The 18,700-nt window shown below is 43.4% G+C and overlaps 1 protein-coding gene, 1 long non-coding RNA gene and 1 pseudogene across 2 annotated transcripts; 1 reads left to right on the top strand and 2 right to left on the bottom strand.

Moving 5' to 3' along the window:
- The first annotated feature begins 278 nt into the window (after positions 1–278).
- LOC128416539 (uncharacterized) lies at positions 279–984 on the top strand. Its single transcript, XR_008331234.1, has 2 exons — positions 279–384; positions 805–984. It is a non-coding gene; the product is annotated as an uncharacterized LOC128416539 (long non-coding RNA).
- On the bottom strand, positions 982–17,244 carry MTG2 (mitochondrial ribosome associated GTPase 2). The gene is made up of 7 exons (XM_053394439.1): positions 17,126–17,244; positions 13,713–13,892; positions 9,858–10,005; positions 5,408–5,523; positions 4,545–4,763; positions 3,592–3,730; positions 982–1,725 (listed from the first exon to the last, which is right to left on the bottom strand). The coding sequence occupies exons 2-7, from the start codon at positions 13,884–13,886 to the stop codon at positions 1,331–1,333; spliced, it is 1,191 nt and encodes a 396-aa protein (XP_053250414.1). The 5' UTR covers positions 13,887–13,892; positions 17,126–17,244; the 3' UTR covers positions 982–1,330.
- LOC128416537 (regulatory factor X-associated protein-like) lies at positions 5,898–8,226 on the bottom strand (annotated as a pseudogene).
- Positions 17,245–18,700: the final 1,456 nt, after the last annotated feature.

Below are 18,700 nucleotides of genomic sequence, written 5' to 3'. Positions count from 1 at the left end.
GTCAATAAACCAGTTTTATAAACACAAAATGGTTAGCATTAATTGCTGTGACATGGAAGAGCTGTTGGTGTGCATTTAAGGACATAATCAAAATACAGAGGCAACATCCCTAGCTCAAGAAAGATCCAAGCATTAATGCACTCTAGAAAGAAACACAAGTAAATCAAGATTGCAGCTTCCTAGTGTACCATACTTAATGTACACTGGAAGCATGTAATCCTTCTGAAAAAGATGGAGAAATTTCTGGCTTGTGTATGATATGTTCACCATATCATTCTGTTTTGTTTAAGGTAACATTTTAAGTGGTTGGTTGGGAAGGAATGCCTCTATTCGTGGAATATGGATGATGGAATCACAAAAGCAGTCACATCACTAAAGAACAAGGTACAGGAAGATACAGGAAGCTACCAAGTCTTTTGTTCATTAGAACATGGGGGCTAAATTAGATATGGCATTTGTCACATAATTCACTCTTGCATAGTTGAAAATGCCCAAGGTGGATGCAGATTATGGCATCGGGGCAAGAGATCTTTAAATTTTTGCCCTGCTGGAGTCCTGACTGGAATCTAATTCTTCCCAAGACTATTTGCAATGGGCAGCAAACTCCCGCTACTGCCATCAGGTTTATAGGGTGCTTCTCCCTGAACAACACTGTCCCAATATGGTTCAAGCACCTTCATTCCGCTGCCATTTTCAGCTTTTAAGTTAACTATGCAAGTACAAACCATGTGACAAAGACCACACCAGTTTCTCTCTCCTCTGATGCAAATTAGACACTGATTTTTATTTATTTTTTTGTTACAGAGAGAAAAGCAAAGCAAAGGAAAGGATTCCAGTTCAGGCATCAATACCAAAATGAAAACCACCACAATAAGTTTTAATTAAGTCCAGGGCACAAATTGGAATTTCAAGCCATTAAAAACAGGGACATCAGCAGCTGTTGAAGGCACACACATGAAGTAAACAAAACATGTTTTAAAATTACTTTTACACAAGAGACATTTATTTATGTAAATTTATTTCACACAGGCTCATGGAACTAATTTTTACATTTTTACCTAGAAATTCCTGGAAGCTAGACGGTTATTTCGTTTACATTTCTAATTGAAGGCAGTAGGAAAATACTCATCTTGCTTGGCAATATTTATCTTTTTAGAAGCAGAGTTATCCACTGATTCTGCAAGCTTGGATCATTCTTCTAGAGAAGGTGGGGAGAAACCTCTATGGTTAACTGCTCCAGAGAGACAGAGATTTATTCTGAAAGCAAAGTATTTTGCACCCACTCCACCCACTTTCCACCTAAATATGGCCAGAGGGTCCCTGTGGCCAGCTACCACTTGACGGGTGCATGGTTCTGTGCTTCTTCTGTTTTGACATACTCATCGTACAGTTCTTTCAGGTGCAAAAACAACTCCTCCAGGTTTTCACCTGTCAAAGCAGACAACGGGATGACTTTCTGTTCCACTCGTTCCTTGAGGAGAGACAAATTGCTCTTTGATTGTGGAAGATCAAACTTATTTCCAATGATGGCATGAGGTCTCTTTGACAAGCCTTCTTCATACTGCTCTAGCTCATATTTTAAGTCTTGCAGCTGAGTCCAGGGCTCAGATACCGAGAGATCTAACACAAACAGAAGAAAGCGGCAACGTTCTATGTGCCTCAGGAAGGCTAAGCCCAGCCCCCTGTTTCGATGGGCCCCTTTTATTATCCCAGGGACATCGGCAACTACGGAAACAAAGCAGAACCCAGCAAAAACAATCATTAGTATTCTGGTCATTTGAGCGTGGTCACACAAACGTCAGATTTTGCCTGCAAGACTAGAACCAGAAAGCAGCATCGTTCAAGCACGCAAAGAACTCCATCTGAAAATTCAGCATGGCTACAAGCAGCCAGCAGGCATGAGTAGAAAGAGATGTTATACATTTCCTCCTGAGCATCATACTACAGGGGTCCATAAATATCAGTGTGGCTTGTTGCTGTTTAGTCATTTAGTCGTGTCCGACTCTTCGTGACTCCATGGACCAGAGCACACCAGGCACTCCTGTCTTCCACTGCCTCCCGCAGTTTGCTCAAACTCATGTTGGTAGCTTCGAAAACACTGCCAGAATTTATGTGTGCTTCCTATTCATTCTTACCCCTTTTCAGATCCTCTAGCATTTGCAGTGGGCTTTGGAGAGACGTGGGGATTAAATTAGTTTGTGCTACAGTATGAAGGAGGTAAGAAACAGAAATATATAACCAAGCCATGCCATTAGTGCAAGGACATCTGCCTGTGCAGCAGGACTTCCTCTCCTCTCCCCATGCGCGCCCCCCAAATGTTTTGGGGGTACCTCAACCCTCCACAGCAGGTTGGGTGACTGTGTGCTTGGAGAGGAATGGGAGAGGTAGTTCCATTGACCAGGAGGACGTCCTTGAACTAACAAGACACCTTTGTTGGATACAGCCCCAAGAGTCTCCCCTGCTGTTTCTTACTTTTCCAAACTGCTTTGCAAGCCTAGAGGGCTTGCCAGGGAAGCATCACTTTGCTTTATTCACGCTGGGGTTTGGATAAGATCAGAGACAGCGGAGAAACTGCAGCACTTGTGAGAGCTTGTCGGAGGCGGCTGACAAGCCGTTGCCCCTAACTGCCCAAGGCACATCCTGGGAGAATGGATTAGTGGATGCTTGCTCAAAGCAGATACTCATTCTGTGCTTGGGGATTTGAAAGAAAATGTTCTTGGCAACACCATTCAGTAGTTTCTATGTGAATAAAGCAGACCAATTAGAGGTGACACAAGGCACTGCCTCTTCCAAAATGGTTAGCTTTAATGCCCTCCCATAGGAGTCCACAGATACTGGGGTTAGCTTGGTAGACAGCATCTATTTATCCTTGCTACCAATTCCCCCTTCCCTGCTCTTTTTCAAATCTTCAGGCATATGCAGAGGGGAAGAGGTAGTGCAGCAATGTGACTACTCGACCTCTGCTTATTTTGGCTTGTGAGATCCAGCTGGGGAATGACTGACAAGGAGGGTCCAGGGTCGATTTTCCATGGGTAATTCCCTTGCACACCCAATTCATCAGGCTGATGGGCTGTAAAGCCTAAGGCCAATGCCCAATCGGGAAAGTACTTCAAGGTTCCTGACTCCAATGCCGTGATTTGGGCAAAACAGCCTCAAAAGCCAAATAAATAATAATAGTAATTTGAACCCCTGTTGTTTAGCTGTAGACTAGAGTCACCCCACAAATATTGCGGGACTAATGTATTTATTACCAAACAGGAGACAAGTATCTTAATGTTGTCAAGTCTCTTAGCTGTGCTATGATTAGCTCTGTTCTTACCTTGTTTTCTTTTAATAATTGTTTTAAGTGAGGCTGTGATTTTGTATTTAGGCCAGCTGATCACAGTAAGCACAGGACTGCGAAAAAGGTATGGGGTATTTGTTCTACCGCCCTACAGCCGAAGATCGCAAGCCAGTTGACAATAGAAATACACAAAAATATACACCGTGTGACTATGATACACAATTTTATTTTTGCTCTTTCAAGAGGAAATGCGATGGAGGCTCAGTAAAAATATTAAGCACTTGAAATGAAGTCTTATGAAAACATACCTGCAACTTGCTCATAGTTTTCATAGTGAACAATGCCTACATGTGGATTTAAGGTTGTGAATGGGTAAGAAGCCACTGCTGGTTTTGCATTGGAGATGGCTCGCAACAGCGAAGACTTCCCAGCGTTAGGGAATCCTACCTGGAATAAAGAGCCCAATCTGGATTATTTAGAAGGCAGGTCTCTAGGCACACTGTTCAGACACATCACTGTTTGGCTGAAGCTAGAACACTGCATTTTATATATAGGTGCGCATAGACAGGGTTTGTGAAAATGCTGCACCCACATGCTTCACCATGATACGTGTTGTTCATAATGGCTAGACAAGGTGAGCCCAAGTTTTCCAGTTGTTGCTACCATGAACATCATTAGCCTCCAAGTTAAGAGATCCAGTCAGGAAAGCACATGCACACACACCAGTACAAATCAAAGAACTACATTTTTAAAGTCACATCTCCCTCACTCCACATTATGGGTAAAGGTATTTTAAAAAAAGGTAAAGGACCCCTGGACAGTTAAGTCCAGTCAAAGGCGACTATGGGGTTGTGGCACTCATCTCGCTTTCAGGCTGAGGGAGCAGGCGTTTGTCCACAGACAGTTTTCCGAGTGATGTGGCCAGCATGACTAAACCACTTCTGGCGCAACAGAACACCGTGATGGAAACCAGAGCACACGGAAACACCGTTTACCTTCACGCCGCAGCAGTACCTATTTATCTACTTGCACTGGCGTGCTTTCGAACTGCTAGGTTGGCAGGAGCTGGGACAGAGAAATGGGAGCTCACCCCGTCGTGGGGATTTGAGCCGCCAGCCTTCAGACTGGCAAGCCCAAGAGGCTCAGTGGTTTAGACCACAGCGCCACCCACATCCCTCCACATTATGGAGCTATTTCTAACTAAACAATGAAGGTTTGTTCCTCCAGAGTCAAATGTTCTACCGAAAAAAGGCAGACTCACCATCCCTGCATGGGCCATGGTTTTAAGCTCCAAATGGAGAATTTTTTCTTGACCTGGTTCACCCTTAGTAGCAGTTGTTGGCGCTCGATTGTCATTGGCCAGAAAGAAACGGTTGCCTTTCCCTCCAGCTCCACCATAGGCTGCAACATACTCCTCACCATGATGGTTGAGATCAGCCACAATTGTACAGTCCTCTTTGACCACCGTACCAATGGGAACCTTGAAAGTAAAAAGAAAGTTAAGCAAAGCAAAGACGACTGTTGCAATTTGCTTATGCCTGAGTGCAAGCAGAGATCCAAATAGTCCCAGGAAGCTCTCCGAACTCTCTCACATGGATGAAGTATACCTGTAAGCGTTTAAAAGGCTGAAAATTAGAGAAGCACCGTATTTTCCGCTCTATAGGACGCACCAGACGATACGACGCACCTAGTTTTGGGGGGAGGAAAACAAGAAAATAAATATTCTGAATCCCAGAAGCCAGAACAGCAAGAGGGATCTGGCTTCTGGGATAGCCTCTTGCTGTCCTGGCTTCTGGGATAGCCACTGAAGCCTCTCCCGGGCAGCGGGGTGAAGGCACCCTGCTGCCCTGTAGAGGCTTTGCGCAGCTAAGCCAGAAGCTAGAACAGCGAGAGGGAGCGCTATGCAGCGCTCCCTCTCCCTGTTCTGGCTTCTGGCTTAGCTGCGCAGCCTGCATTCGCTCCATAAGACGCACACACATTTCCCCTTACTTTTTAGGCGGGGAAAGTGCATCTTATAGAGCGAAAAATACAGTAAGTTGTGTTATGGGGCAGCAAACAAAGACAATTACTTAAAAAATAATAATGAAATGTATAAAACTTAAAATTAAAACGTTAGCTACTTACCTTAACATAAATAGTTTTACCAGCAGCTCCATAACAGTTTTTGCTCCCTCCATTTACTCCATTGAAACCTCGATAGAGTGAGAGAAGAGAAGCCAAGGATCTGACCTGCTTATCCACTGTAAAGCAAGATTCAAAATGTTTGAAGTGTACAGTACTCCTATTAGATAAATCTTCTTGTCTGCATATGCAAATCAAGTGATTCCAAGATGAGGACACATCATTAATGTCAGAGAATGTTGTGTCTGCACTACCCAGCAGAGGACACTGGGACAAAGCAATACTAGGAGTGATCAGGTGTTCTTACTGCTCGCCTGCCTAAACCATATTAGAATGCTAACAGCGTATTAATGTACATTAAAATATTTTTGAAAGCAATGTCTTTCAGAAAGTAACTTCGCTTGTGATCACCAAACCAAAATATTTCAACGATCTTAGGAAGACAACTTGAAAAATGCCAAAAAAATAAATAAAATTGTTTCACACTGCCAAAATTCATTAATCCGTTCTGTCGACGATAAGCACACTTTGGTTCATTATCTTATTTTGGCTAGCTTATATTATTGTAATTCTCTATTCCCATGTTAAGCATCCTATTCTATCTTGAATTCTGCCACCCAACTTGGGCTTTTTTTCTTGTATTCCCCCCCCCCGCATACAAATATATTATTATTATTTATTATACTTATATACCACCCTTCATCCAAAGCTCACAGGGTGGTTTACAGTATAAAAGCACAAGCATCATGTTCCTTTTCTTTGGATTACTTTATGGTGGTAATGTTACCATAATATGCTAAATTTCAGGTAGCATCTTGGATCAAATGATCCCACCATTCAAGTAGAAGGCACTTCTAAGTGTAGTAAATCTCTGTGAGCTGCCTTGATCCTGGCTCTAGAGGAGGGATAAAGAACCTCTGCTTCTCCAAAATGTTGCTGGAGTCCAGTTCCCATCAATCCCAGCCAGCACGGCCAGTGGTCAGGGATGATGGAAGTTGTAGTTGTAGTACAGAAACACTTGGAAGACAGTGTCCCATCCCCGCTCTTGAGGGTCAGCAGAATGAGTGAAATGAACAAACCCTCGTGAGCACAAGCAAATTCTGCTTGACTTACAGGATCTTTGGATCAAAATTTGTGTTCTTTGTTTCCCCCCCACCTTTTTCTCCAATTTATCTTCTTGATTATTTGTGTCCTCTTGATCATTTGTGTTCTCTTCTTTGATAAGTCTCATACATTTCCTTCTGCTTTGCACCTTTCTGCTCTTTCCTCTTTTTGCTTCTTTTAATGGAATTCATTGCCAGCCTAGAGCTGGTTAATTTTTCTTATTTCCTTATTTAAATATGGCTCACAGATTAAAGCTATAACAGAGTTATTATGGTTTACATTTTTACATTCTCCTTCTCTTCCTCTAGTTTCAATTATGTGTCTTTTTTGTCTATACTGTATGAGAAGACAAGCTATTTAGGCACAGACCTGTTTCTGTTTGTACTCAATACCACACCTAGTTTTTTTAAGTGCTCAGATAATAATTATTATTATTACTGCAGCTAAGCTGCTTAAGACAATACTTTGCAAAAGATGGAACTGTGATTACCATGCGCTTTGTATATAAGGAGCTTAAGAAAGTTTCTGGAATGCAAGTTAAGATACAAAAAACCCCAGTGCCACAAAATAACCACCAAACATTTTACAGCTACTGATGCATTCAGTAAAGAGGTTCAAGCTATGTGTTTTTGAATAATGGCTCTTCACATGGAAGAGAGCATGTTCAATCTAAAATAGTTTACTTTTCATTGTATTGGAATTGCCTTTCCAAAGCTTGCAATTTCAGCACAATTACTGAGAAGAAAATATACAGGAATTGCACTATCACCTAATGTAGAGCTTGTCAAATGAGCAAAAGCATTACACAACCAGCCCTGTGCCCATGCAGCCACTGACAGCTTAGTCTAGGCATGCTGTGGGTATAGGAGTTTGAAAATTCAGCAGCAAGCTTGGAAAAGAATGCAATCATATGCACACTTAGATGGGTGCAAGCCCCAGTGAACACAGTGAAGCCTACTTAAGTGTAGGAATGCATAGAACTGAGCTGCATTAGGGCAGAACTCCCAGGATGACTTCGGTGTGCAATACTTGAGCAATCCAATCAAAGTTTGATCTGTTTAAGCACCATTCCGATGAATGGAGCATAAGCACACAGACTTAGATTCTAGTGGAGGCTGGACTGATTTATACATTATGAATGCCATAGATCAGGGGTGTCAAACTCAAATTCATCGGGGGCCGCATCAGCAGTTTGGTCACCCTCAAAGGGCCGGTTGTATCTGTAGGACTATGTGTCCACTCTTTATTATCACTTTCCCATCTCCCCTGAAATTGCCTTCCCTCTGCATCAGCTCCGCCTCCGCCACTTCCACCGCCCCCCAAGGCCTGGTCGCTCTTCTTGCGCTTGTACTTGTCCTTGCACATCTTGTTGCGGTGCCTCTTGCACATCCAGGGTTTGCGCTGCTTGGCCACTTGCGTGGTGGTCTCGCTGCAGCCTTTGTAGGTGCAGCTCTTGCAGCCGCCGCCTCCTCCTCCTCCCCCAACAGGGTGCGACCCTCCTCCTCGTCGTCCAGATCCTCCAGGCCTCCGCCGGGGCTGCCGGCACTGTCGACTCCGTCGCCGTCCGCGTCGCCCGCCACCGCCGGGCCCAATTCGTAGAAGACCATGAGGCCTGAGGGCGCCTCCGAGGCCCCCCGCGATGGTGGCTGCAGCTGCCGCACCACCTGGGGCTGCAGCAAGGCGCCCACCGCCTCCCCGTCCCCGCCGCAGGGCTGCATCACCAGCAGCGTGAGCAGCTGCGGCGGGGAGGGGGAAGGCGACGATGAGGAGAAAGCGGCCGAGCTGCCGCTCGTGTTCCTGGAAGGCTCCGTCCCTTCGGCAGGCCTCGCAGCCAGGGCCTCCTGCAGGGCCCCTCGGCTGCCACAGCAACGGCAAACGGGCGCCACGGGCCGGGCGCTGACAGGTTGCCGGCTATTACGCACGTGCGGGGAAGGCGACGCGCACGCAACCTCCACCTCCATTCCCCGGAAGCTCACTTAAGCGCGCAAGTGCAGAGGCGGCGGGGCTCCCCCCCAATCCTTCCCTGCCTGCGCATGCGCGTTGCACGCCTGACGTCGCACATGTTCAAAAAAGGCCGCTGGGGTAAGTGATCTCCTTTATGATACTGGAGTTAGCGGGAGGATTCGTCACGCGCATGCGCCGTCGCGTTGGCAGCCTGTTCGATGGGCGGGTGGGAAGCGACTGGGCTTCTAATAGCGGGCTGGGGCTACACGGCTACACGGGCCACATGACGAGGTCTGGCGGGCCGGATTCGGCCCGCGGACCTTGTGTTTGACACCCGTGCCATAGATGGAAGATACTTTTACGCAGCAAGTCTGTGTGTCTGTAAATTTCTACGCAACTTCTATGCAACTTCTATATAGCATAGAAGTGCCCCCTTTAGACAATTCAAGTTACAAGAAAGGAGATTCCAGCTAAACATTAGGAAGAACTTTCTGACAGCAAGAGCTGTTTGACAGTGGAACAGACTCCCTTGGAAGGTGGTGAGCTCTCCTTCACTGGAGGTTTTTTAAGCAGAGGTTGGATAGCCATCTGTCATGGATGCTTAAGTTATGATGCCTGCACTGCAGCGGGTTGGACTGGATGATCCTTGGGAACCCTTCCAAGTCTACAATTCAATGGAACACCACTGGGTGCAAGCAATTAATCTGCCCATGTTTATTCTGGGCATCCACCAGTATAGGAGCTGCCTCTTCTTTCAGAGAATTTCTGCCTTGTGGAACACAGGTGCTAATATGCAGTTTCAAGGCTGTTTCTAAGCACCTTTGGTAAGCACTCTCAATAATGTTTTTCTATTCCACTTAGGTCATTATGCCACTCCCATCACCACAATGCTGAAGCACAATCCATAAGTATATTATAAGTGTGTTATATAAGTATATTATTATGGTAGCTTTTGGCTTCAAGAGGGAAAATGGTATCGACTTTCATGCATAAAAGCAAGGTCAGAGAGATGCGCTTTCTATTATTTCCAGAGAGTGAACCTTCTAGTATCTCTACAGCATATGCACATAATTCATGTCAAGTTGTCAACTAGCTGGGTCCTCTCTTTACAGTGATTCGTCCCAAATAAACTGAGCTATGCATAAAATGCTTTCTTGTTTTTGGAAAACTATTTTTAGATTAATTTCAGGCTGGTCCAGTTATATACTGCTTTTTGTTAAATGTAAAACATTATGTTGGATTTTGAGTTTTACATTACTTGCATTGAAATTATTTTATGTATTGCATTCTATTTTAATTATTTTATTGATTTTTGTAAACTGCCCAAAGAACTTTGGTTGAAGGGCAGTCTAGAAACAAAATAAACAAACGTATCAAGATTTGTGCAAGAGATATTATCTCTTACCTTTCAGTATAACGTCTCCCCCATCTCCTCCATCTCCACCATCAGGCCCTCCATATATTTTTCTAGGCTCACTGTGGAAACAGCTGATACCATCACCTCCTTTGCCTCCTACCACATATACCCTTCGATGATCTACAAAGTATCGGGTCTGAAATAGGGAGAAACACTAGTTAGAAAAGCAAATCAGGACATTTAAGAAATTTTCAATTCTAAGCCTACTAGGAATTAAATTTTCATTTGATAAGCGAGAGGCATTTAAAGTCTACTAGGAATTAAATTTCCATTTGATAAGAGAGAGATGCATATTGCATTTAAGGTACCAGCCAGATAAATTTATCTGGCATTTATTACCTAGCAAAAATTCTTATACTCAAGGCCACAGACTGGGATAGGTATATTCTGGAGGACTGATCCTTCCCTTGGATGTTTTCGACATTTCTCAGAATTCTATCAGTTCTTCAGTAAAAAGGAACTTGATTCCACATTCCAGTGTTCTGGGCAATTATTGCAAAGGCACTAGTATGGCCAACAAGCCATATTTCGTATAGTGACCAATGAAGGAAAAGGGGGCAGATTTTCCGTACTAGTATATTATGTTTTCCATGAAGTAGCTCTTCAAAAGCACTGATTCAATTGGTTCAAAATGCTATTGCCAGAATGTTTGGCACTGTCCAGCCACAGCAGGTTCCGCTGTTGTTTGAACTGGTCATACATTTCTTTTCATTCAAATTGCTCATTTTCACCTTTAAAGTCCTAAATAGCTAGGACTTTCCCTCCTGCAGCTCTCCTTATGCACTCTAACAAACCCTGATGGTACTGCCCTGGTTTCTCCTGCTGAATGAGAAGCCATATGAAGGATTTGGTATTTTATTATGCAAGACACTTTACAGGGAAATACACCTGGCCCCTTCTTCATTTTCATTCCAAGTAAAGTGGGAAGGTCTATAAGCTCAGGACTTTGCATGCAAAAGTCCCCAGGCCCAGTTCCTGGCATCTCTAAGTTGGGCCAGTCATTGAAGAAAGAATACCAAAAGAGATGAACAAATGATCTGACTTGATAGAAGGCAGCTTCCTATATTCCTAGTTGCACTCAGTCTCCATTTCTCAAGGGTATTCTTTTTCAGCTTATGATCAGACGCGAGGAGCAAATACAGCAGGCAGTCCTTCTCATACAGTGCCTCTTGTCGGGATACAAAGTGCTTCACTGTTATCTAATTTATTCCAAGGCAGCGGCATTCAGTTTGTTCAGGGACCCTTGGAGACTTATCAGGGGCTCCTCTGCGAAAGGACTGACAATGACAGGTAAGTTTGCCTTAAAGAGAACTTGCTCACTGTTAGTGGACCATGCCCTGCAATGCAGTGCTGCAAGGAAGAGGTGGGTATGTTCAAAAGTGCACTCTTGTGCTGCCAACAAGACCCAACAAGTTTGGACCAGTGGCCTGCCTGAACCAAGCAGGCATCCAGAACATGTCCCCAAATGCTCTATGGTAGGTTGGAGATCCACGGCAGACATGAAAAGCTTCCTCAACAGAGGCTGATGTGGAAAGTGCTCCCTGAGGTTACAGAGCTCAAAATACAGTAATGTATCTGAACCACGAAAGGGGCAGCAGGAGGAAACGGTTAATTTATTGTAGTGTTCTCTAACACAACCCAGGTATGCTGTAAAAACAGCATTCAGCATTTAAAGGACATATTTATCTAGCATTTTCCCCTTCTTGGAGAAGAAAAGCTGTAGCTATCCCAACAGCGATCTCACTGGCCCAGCAGTTACAAATCATTTTTTATTTCACTTTTCAACTCTTCTTCTTGCTGTAATATAGCCAAGTAATTGCTGTGTTCCCTGTGAGTTTTTAAAAAATATAATCTATAAATCTGTACAGAATTACTGGTGATATCTTAAGTCTTGTGATAACACCAAAGAATTATAGTTTGTTTTTTTAAAGCACAAGCAGCTGGAAGGGAATTGATTGCTACAAACATGGCCAGTTAGGCAAATGCTGCAGAGAAAGGTTCAGGACATTGAAAATAACGCAGGGTGAGTGCCTGGGCAAAATGCAGGTGGCCAGCTGTGTGCTTAAGTTGTGACAATATTTGAGGAAAAGAACATTTTCTGAATTTACATAGCATCACCAAGTGGTTAAAACAGCAAACTGCTGCCTTAAATTACTCAAAAGCAGCACAATAGTTGCCCTTTCTCTGTGGTTTGTTGCTAACAGGATTTATAAGCTTGCAATCTCAAACGCATTGCAAATTAAGTTGAACAAAAGAGCCCTTTCATCAACAGAGAGGATTATGCAGCCATATTTTTCAAAAGATGAGTTTGTGATCTCACGATAAATAGCCACAATATGTACTCTAGTAACCTTAGTTATCAAACGTATCTTCAGTTTGTGAGCTGATCAGTACTTGACAGATGCAGTTCTGAGCACAGACTATCTCGTGATTTGGCCAGGGGTTCATGCACAAAAAGCAGGATGCGCAGGGCAGGGCTATCCACCATTATCCACCAGGGCTATCCAACTGAAAAATATACTTGAAGAGAAAAAATGACTGGCACATCTGCATTTTTAACACAAACTTGCCATGTAAATCTGAAGTTCCTATTGTTGTTGTTGTTGTTAAATTTGTATACGAAATTAAGGCCAGATACAATCTAAATCTTACACAAGTACTTAATGCACAACCTCACAGTACAGAAACAAACAGAATTAACAAGATATGAACACACAACTTAGCTTATAATTAGTCATTTGATAAAAGAAGCATTTTTGTTAAGGTCAGTGAACTATGGCCCCAACTATCTACAATTGTCAAAAATCTTGCAGCTGAATTCTAACTAACAAGAGGCTTCGAAGCCATTTTGCAGCCCCACTAAAAGCCAAATAATGAAGTGACATTGAGACCCCTTATTCTTACATGTATGCACAAGAGCAAGTATGATACAGTAAACGGAGCACTGAACTTGGAATGGAGAGAGATTGGTTCATCAAATCCTGCTCAGCCTTGTAACCAGCTGGCTGTCTACCACCTCCCATCCTGAACTCTCTATAAGATGGCTGTCAGGATAAGAAGGAAGTGGTAGCAGGGAGAAACTATGTATGGTGTCTGGTACTCCTGGGAGAATGGGAGTGGGGAAATGGAAATTTAGTAAATAAACAAAGATAACATACAGTTCATTCCTATATATCTTTACTGAGGGAAGTAAAGATTGCAGCTTTTTTCAACCTGTTTATAGGATTACAGTGGTACCTCAGGTTACATACGCTTCAGGTTACAGACCCCCGCTAACCCAGAAATAGTGCTTCAGGTTAAGAACTTTGCTTCTGGATGAGAACAGAAATTGTGCTCTGGTGGCGCGGCAGCAGCAGGAGGCCCCATTAGCTAAAGTGGTGCTTCAGGTTAAGAACAGTTTCAGGTTAAGTACGGATCTCCGGAACGAATTAAGTACTTAACTTGAGGTACCACTGTACTTCTATGATCATGTAAGTCAGGATGTCTGCATCCTAAAAACACTTGCATGCAAAATTTCTGTTGTAACACAATTTAAAGAAACAAAGAGGACATTGCTAAGGGTTTTCAAATAGTATTTCTGCCTTATCATCCTGTAATCTTCACATGAAAAGGATGCAAGAAATAAAAATGCCAGAGTTCTTACCAAATGCTTACTAATAAATGTTTAGCTTAATGATTTCTGTTTTCGTATTATGTCTTAAATTTATAAAGGCTTTTAAATCAACGTGTTATAGGAAAGTGGAAGTCAGGGAACTGCAAAAGCAAGTAAGAGAAGACAAGAAATATATTGGAGCACCACTAAATTTAATTTGCAGCTAAACTGAATATTTTTCAAGACTTTACCAGCTTCTTTTCTGAAAGGTTTCTTTTATGTCCCAGTCGCCGAGACTTGGAACACCTTGTGCAGGTTGTGCTAAGATTCCTGTGCCAGCTCTTCTGAAGTAAGTAACTCTGTATGAGTGAATGTGTCACTCTCCATTGGCTTTCCAACCAAGCTCTGATGGGTATTTGTTGCATATTTGCCTATCAAGGGAGAAAAACAGTGCCACTGAGATCAAGACATACTAAAGAGCAAACATTGAGAAAACAAGAAGTGCCAATGTATCAAAACTGAACACAAATTCCTTCTTGAAAAGACCAATTATGCACAGCTGCTTCCACTTCTGAGTTGCAGTGGTTGTGAAAGGGCTGGAAAATCAAGTACACTTAACTGATGAATTGCTGCCCTCACAAGAGCATTCTCACAAACACTTTTGTTACTGCAGAACTCCCCCAGATCAGTCCTGCTATTCTTTGTAGATAATAAAGGTACCTCAGTCATCGAAACACTTATCCTTGCGCAACCCACTTGCACATTTGCAGAATCAAACTGGCATGTTTGATTAAGGGAAGTTAAGGGAAGTAAGGGAAGTTAAGGGAAGTAAGGGAAGTTAAAGGAAGTTAAGGGAAGTAATAGTGCCACTGTATTCTGCTCTGGTCAGACCTCACCTGGAGTACTGTGTCCAGTTCTGGGCACCACAGTTCAAGAAGGACACTGACAAACTGGAACGTGTCCAGAGGAGGGCAACCAAAATGGTCAAAGGCCTGGAAACGATGCCTTATGAGGAACGGCTAAGGGAGCTGGGCATGTTTAGCCTGGAGAAGAGGAGGTTAAGGGGTGATATGATAGCCATGTTCAAATATATAAAAGGATGTCACATAGAGGAGGGAGAAAGGTTGTTTTCTGCTGCTCCAGAGAAGCGGACACGGAGCAATGGATCCAAACTACAAGAAAGAAGATTCCACCTAAACATTAGGAAGAACTTCCTGACAGTAAGAGCTGTTCGACAGTGGAATTTGCTGCCAAGGAGTGTGGTGGAGTCTCCTTCTTTGGAAGTCTTTAAGCAGAGGCTTGACAACCATATGTCAGGAGTGCTCTGATGGTGTTTCCTGCTTGGCAGGGGGTTGGACTCGATGGCCCTTGTGGTCTCTTCCAACTCTATGATTCTATGATTCTATGTTGAGAATATGAAACGAATGCAGTCAAACTTTGTTAAGTGATAGCACAACTGTATGGTTATTTAAACTTTTATAATATAAAATCAAGTCTCCAACATTCTGTCACACTTAAGCACAATTAAGAATCAGAACCCAGAATGCAACAATTCAGATGAAGGGATAGGCTTGATTCAGTCAGCAGGCTCACCAGTGATAGGAAGCAGGTTAATCCCTCTCTTTCCTTGGAGGTTTTTAAGATGAGGTTGGTTGGCCATCTGTCATAAATGCTTTCCTTGAGATTCCTGCATGGCAGGTGGTTGGACTAAATGATCCTTGCGGTCCCTTCCAATTCTACAGTTCAGTAGTACAGTCTAACTGTATTCATTTACCTTCTCTGATATAAGAAAATAACTACCACTCAGTCCCGTGGGCATGTGTAAAAGATATCCACTTATGGACACTTTTGAAGCAAGGTCAAAACAAGCACTCAAACAGATTGGCATGACAGTGATACTTGGAGGGTGCAGTGGACTGCAGTGTGCACCAACACAATGCACCAGCTTCCTGGTATGTGCACTGTTGCTTATAGGCAGAAGACAGTTTACCACAGTGCAAGTACACTAGCAAGAGCACCAGATTGCTTCTTCACCAGATTGTTTGATGTTTTACTGTTTTCATATATGCTGTAAGCCACCTAGAGTGGCTGGGAAAACCCAGCCAGATGGGCGAGGTATAAATGATAAAATTATTATTACTGTATTACTATTATTGTTGTTGTTATTTAGTGTATTTAACACATTTATATCTTCCTTTTTCTTCCAGCACAAAACCCAAGACATGGAGTTCTCAGATAGTCACCTTTTGCAAGTGCTGACCATACCCAGGCTTGATTGGCTTCACCACAGTTACCGCACAATGTTTTGTGTTGTGAACAGCCACATAACATGGCAAGGATCAGTAGAATGAAAAAAACAAGTTAGGCTGCCAACCTATAGTGACTTAGCCAATAGGAAGCCCAACTGAAGGCAGTGGGAGATTATTTCTGAGTAAACACATGCAAGACTGCACTGTTAGCCATCCTGATGGGATAGGAATGTCTGAGACTACTAACCAGAATGATAAACACAGCACACACCTATTTTATTTTTATTGTGTGTTTTAATTATGGATTTAATTCACACTTGTAAACCACCTATTATGGCATTAAGCTGATTAAACAGCAACAAGTCTTGGGACTAAAGCCTAGCCACAGCAGTTAATGCGCTGGCTGCTTCAAAACTGGATTACTGCAATGCGCTCTGTGTGGAGCTTCCCTTGTGCATGATCCGGAAGCTGCAATTAGTGCAGAATTCAGTGGCACAATTGCTGGCAGAAGTGAGGCCTTGTCACCTGTGCTCAGAGACCTGCACTGGTTGCCGATTTGCTACTGGGCCAGGTCCAAGGGGCTGCTATTAGCATACAAAGCCCGTAACTTGGGACCAGCATAGCTACGATATCGCCTTACCCTACATGCGCCCACTCAGCTGCTTCGATCGGATCGGAATTGGCACTTACAGATGGCACCACACAACATCCGCAGCACATCTGTGTGAAAAGCTCAGGATCGTTCCGCGTGGGAGCACCTGCACTTTGGGACACCCTGCACAATTGGAATCAAATCAACAACTGCACTCTTTTTCAGTGCTCTCTTCTGTTTAGACAAGCCTACCAGGATGCTTAAAGAGAGCTGAGGTCATTTTCACCTGATTTGGCATTTTTAACTTCTGAGTGTTAAAGCAGCACTGTGAATCTTTCTCGGTCTTATGTTTGTTTGTTTAATCTTTTTGTAACCACTCTGGGGTATTGGTTTCTTTTCTTTTCTTTTCTTAACATTAAAGAAATAAATAAAGTTAATTTAAAATAAATACATACTACAGCAGCAGCTCCCCCAGCCTGCCCAGCACATTTTCTGAGGCAAATATCTAGCTGCCCATGGACTTTTTCTTGTTTTCCACAGAAGGTCGGCCCCCCTCAGCTCAACCGCCTTTCTCACTGACACACACGCAGCGCGTCTCGCTCCCCACTTCATATATATTCTCCCCTCCATATATATTCCTATATATATATATATATATATATATATATATATATGAATGAGATATATATATCCCTCTCACACACAATGATTTTATCGTGGTTTCTTCTCGTTTTTAGGCACCCAGGGTTTTTTTTTTTGTACGGTTTGTTTGTAAAAGAAGAAGAAACGGCATACACGTAAATAAAAAAAAAGTCTCACCCACCCCAAGCTTTTATCCTAGCTCCGCCATTTTCTGACAGGCTTTGCCCATCCGCGGGTTCAGCATCACACGCCTGACGTCACAGCCGCGCGCCGCGGGCGCGGAAAGAGAAAACAGTGGCGAGGGCGGGTCGGGTCGGGGCAGCAAAGACGTCAGCCACCCCTTTCGCTGCCTCGCGTCAAGCAGCTGCCGCGCACACGCAGTTCTAGTGCCTAGAAGCGGCGGCCGCAGGGCTGCGTGTGCGCCTGCGCACCTGCCGGGGCTGGCGGTTCAAACGTTGCGTAGCGCCGCTTCACTCCCCCTCCCCCTCCTTTTACTCACCGCAGACGTTTTCGAACGGGATTGGTGGGAAGGCTTCGCGGGAGGGTTGTGATTGGCTAATGTGGCGATAGAGGCGGGAGAAGCCGGAGTTGAATTGGCCGTTGGGCGGCGAGCGACAGGAGCAGCTCCTGAGGTAGTTCCACGTTTGGGCCTGTCAGTATTTTCTCCTGAAAAGGCTCCTCTGTCGCTTCGACGACCTACAGTTATGCAGGGCCATTAAACATAACTGAGCATATAATTGATAACTATTTTTTTTGTGTGTTTTTTTTACACATTTACACATTATATTTATTTATATCCCGCCTTTTTCCCTCATGGAACTTAGGGTGACTTACAACGTGAACTCCATGCTTCTATGAAATGCAACCAAAACGGCACAGCACCAGCCCTTTCCATTTCAAAGCAGCCATAGTTCCCAAGGACCTTTCATTAAAAGCAGCAGCAGCAGCCAGTTCACGTGCAGACGCCAGAAGGACCCAAGGAGGGAGCCAGTTTGGCTTCTCCAGAGTGTGGGAATGAGGCATCTGATCAAAGCCTGTATTCTTGATCAAGGCTTATATTTTTTGATCAAGGTTGTATCTTAAAAATTAGCTTAAATTCACAAATGTTTCTTTCGAGGCAGGAAACCAGCAGGCAGCTGGCAAGCTCTTGGGCAGAGGGCCCCTCTGGTTTATTGCGGTCATAAAAAGGCTGAGGTCACTGACCCTACATATTACAGAATATAATTAAGCTGTAATAAAAGCTGCTAAATTAAGAGTTGGTAAATAGTAAGGTTTATTGTTTAACAGAAAATAATACCATTTGGCCTCTCATCAGATATAGAGCCAAAAGGTCAAAGCATCTGGCTGGCAAGAGGGGGAGTAAAAGAGCCGTTTTTTAAAGCTGTTCCTTGTTCCTTTTAAACTGAGACTTTTTACTCTGCAAAGGTCTTTTCCTTTTAAAAAGTTATTTATCTTATGTTATGTATGATATTTTGTTGTCTAAATGCAGTAAGCAAAGTGATAAATGTTAGATTCTTATGTTAGATTCTTATTTCATTGATGGAGTGTGAGAAGATGAAAACAAAAGATCTGTTCAGATAAAAATACCCCACCATCTGTTTTAGCCATCTGCTCTATTTTAGAATGAAGGGGGCAAAGGTGATCTGGTAATTAAGGTGCCTTGTCGAGGCTAATGTAAGATGTATGGCTACTTGTTTGCCATTTATAAATAGACGAAAATATAGCTCTCTGTCTCCCATAAAAGGTAATAGGAAAT

This window comes from Podarcis raffonei, chromosome 6 (genome assembly GCF_027172205.1).
Source record: "Podarcis raffonei isolate rPodRaf1 chromosome 6, rPodRaf1.pri, whole genome shotgun sequence".
NCBI lineage: Eukaryota > Metazoa > Chordata > Lepidosauria > Squamata > Lacertidae > Podarcis > Podarcis raffonei.
This window is presented reverse-complemented; position numbering and strand designations above follow the sequence as displayed.

Bases quoted from the DNA above. Each gene is read 5' to 3' on its own strand.
- MTG2 (XM_053394439.1), bottom strand. From the start codon at position 13,886: ATGCAACAAATACCCATCAGAGCTTGGTTGGAAAGCCAATGGAGAGTG. The intron at 5,524-9,857 runs GTAAGAGATAAT...CTTGCTTTACAG, and splicing joins GGGAGACGTTATACTGAAAG to TGGATAAGCAGGTCAGATCC. The intron at 4,764-5,407 runs GTAAGTAGCTAA...TTTACTTTCAAG, and splicing joins GTAAAACTATTTATGTTAAG to GTTCCCATTGGTACGGTGGT.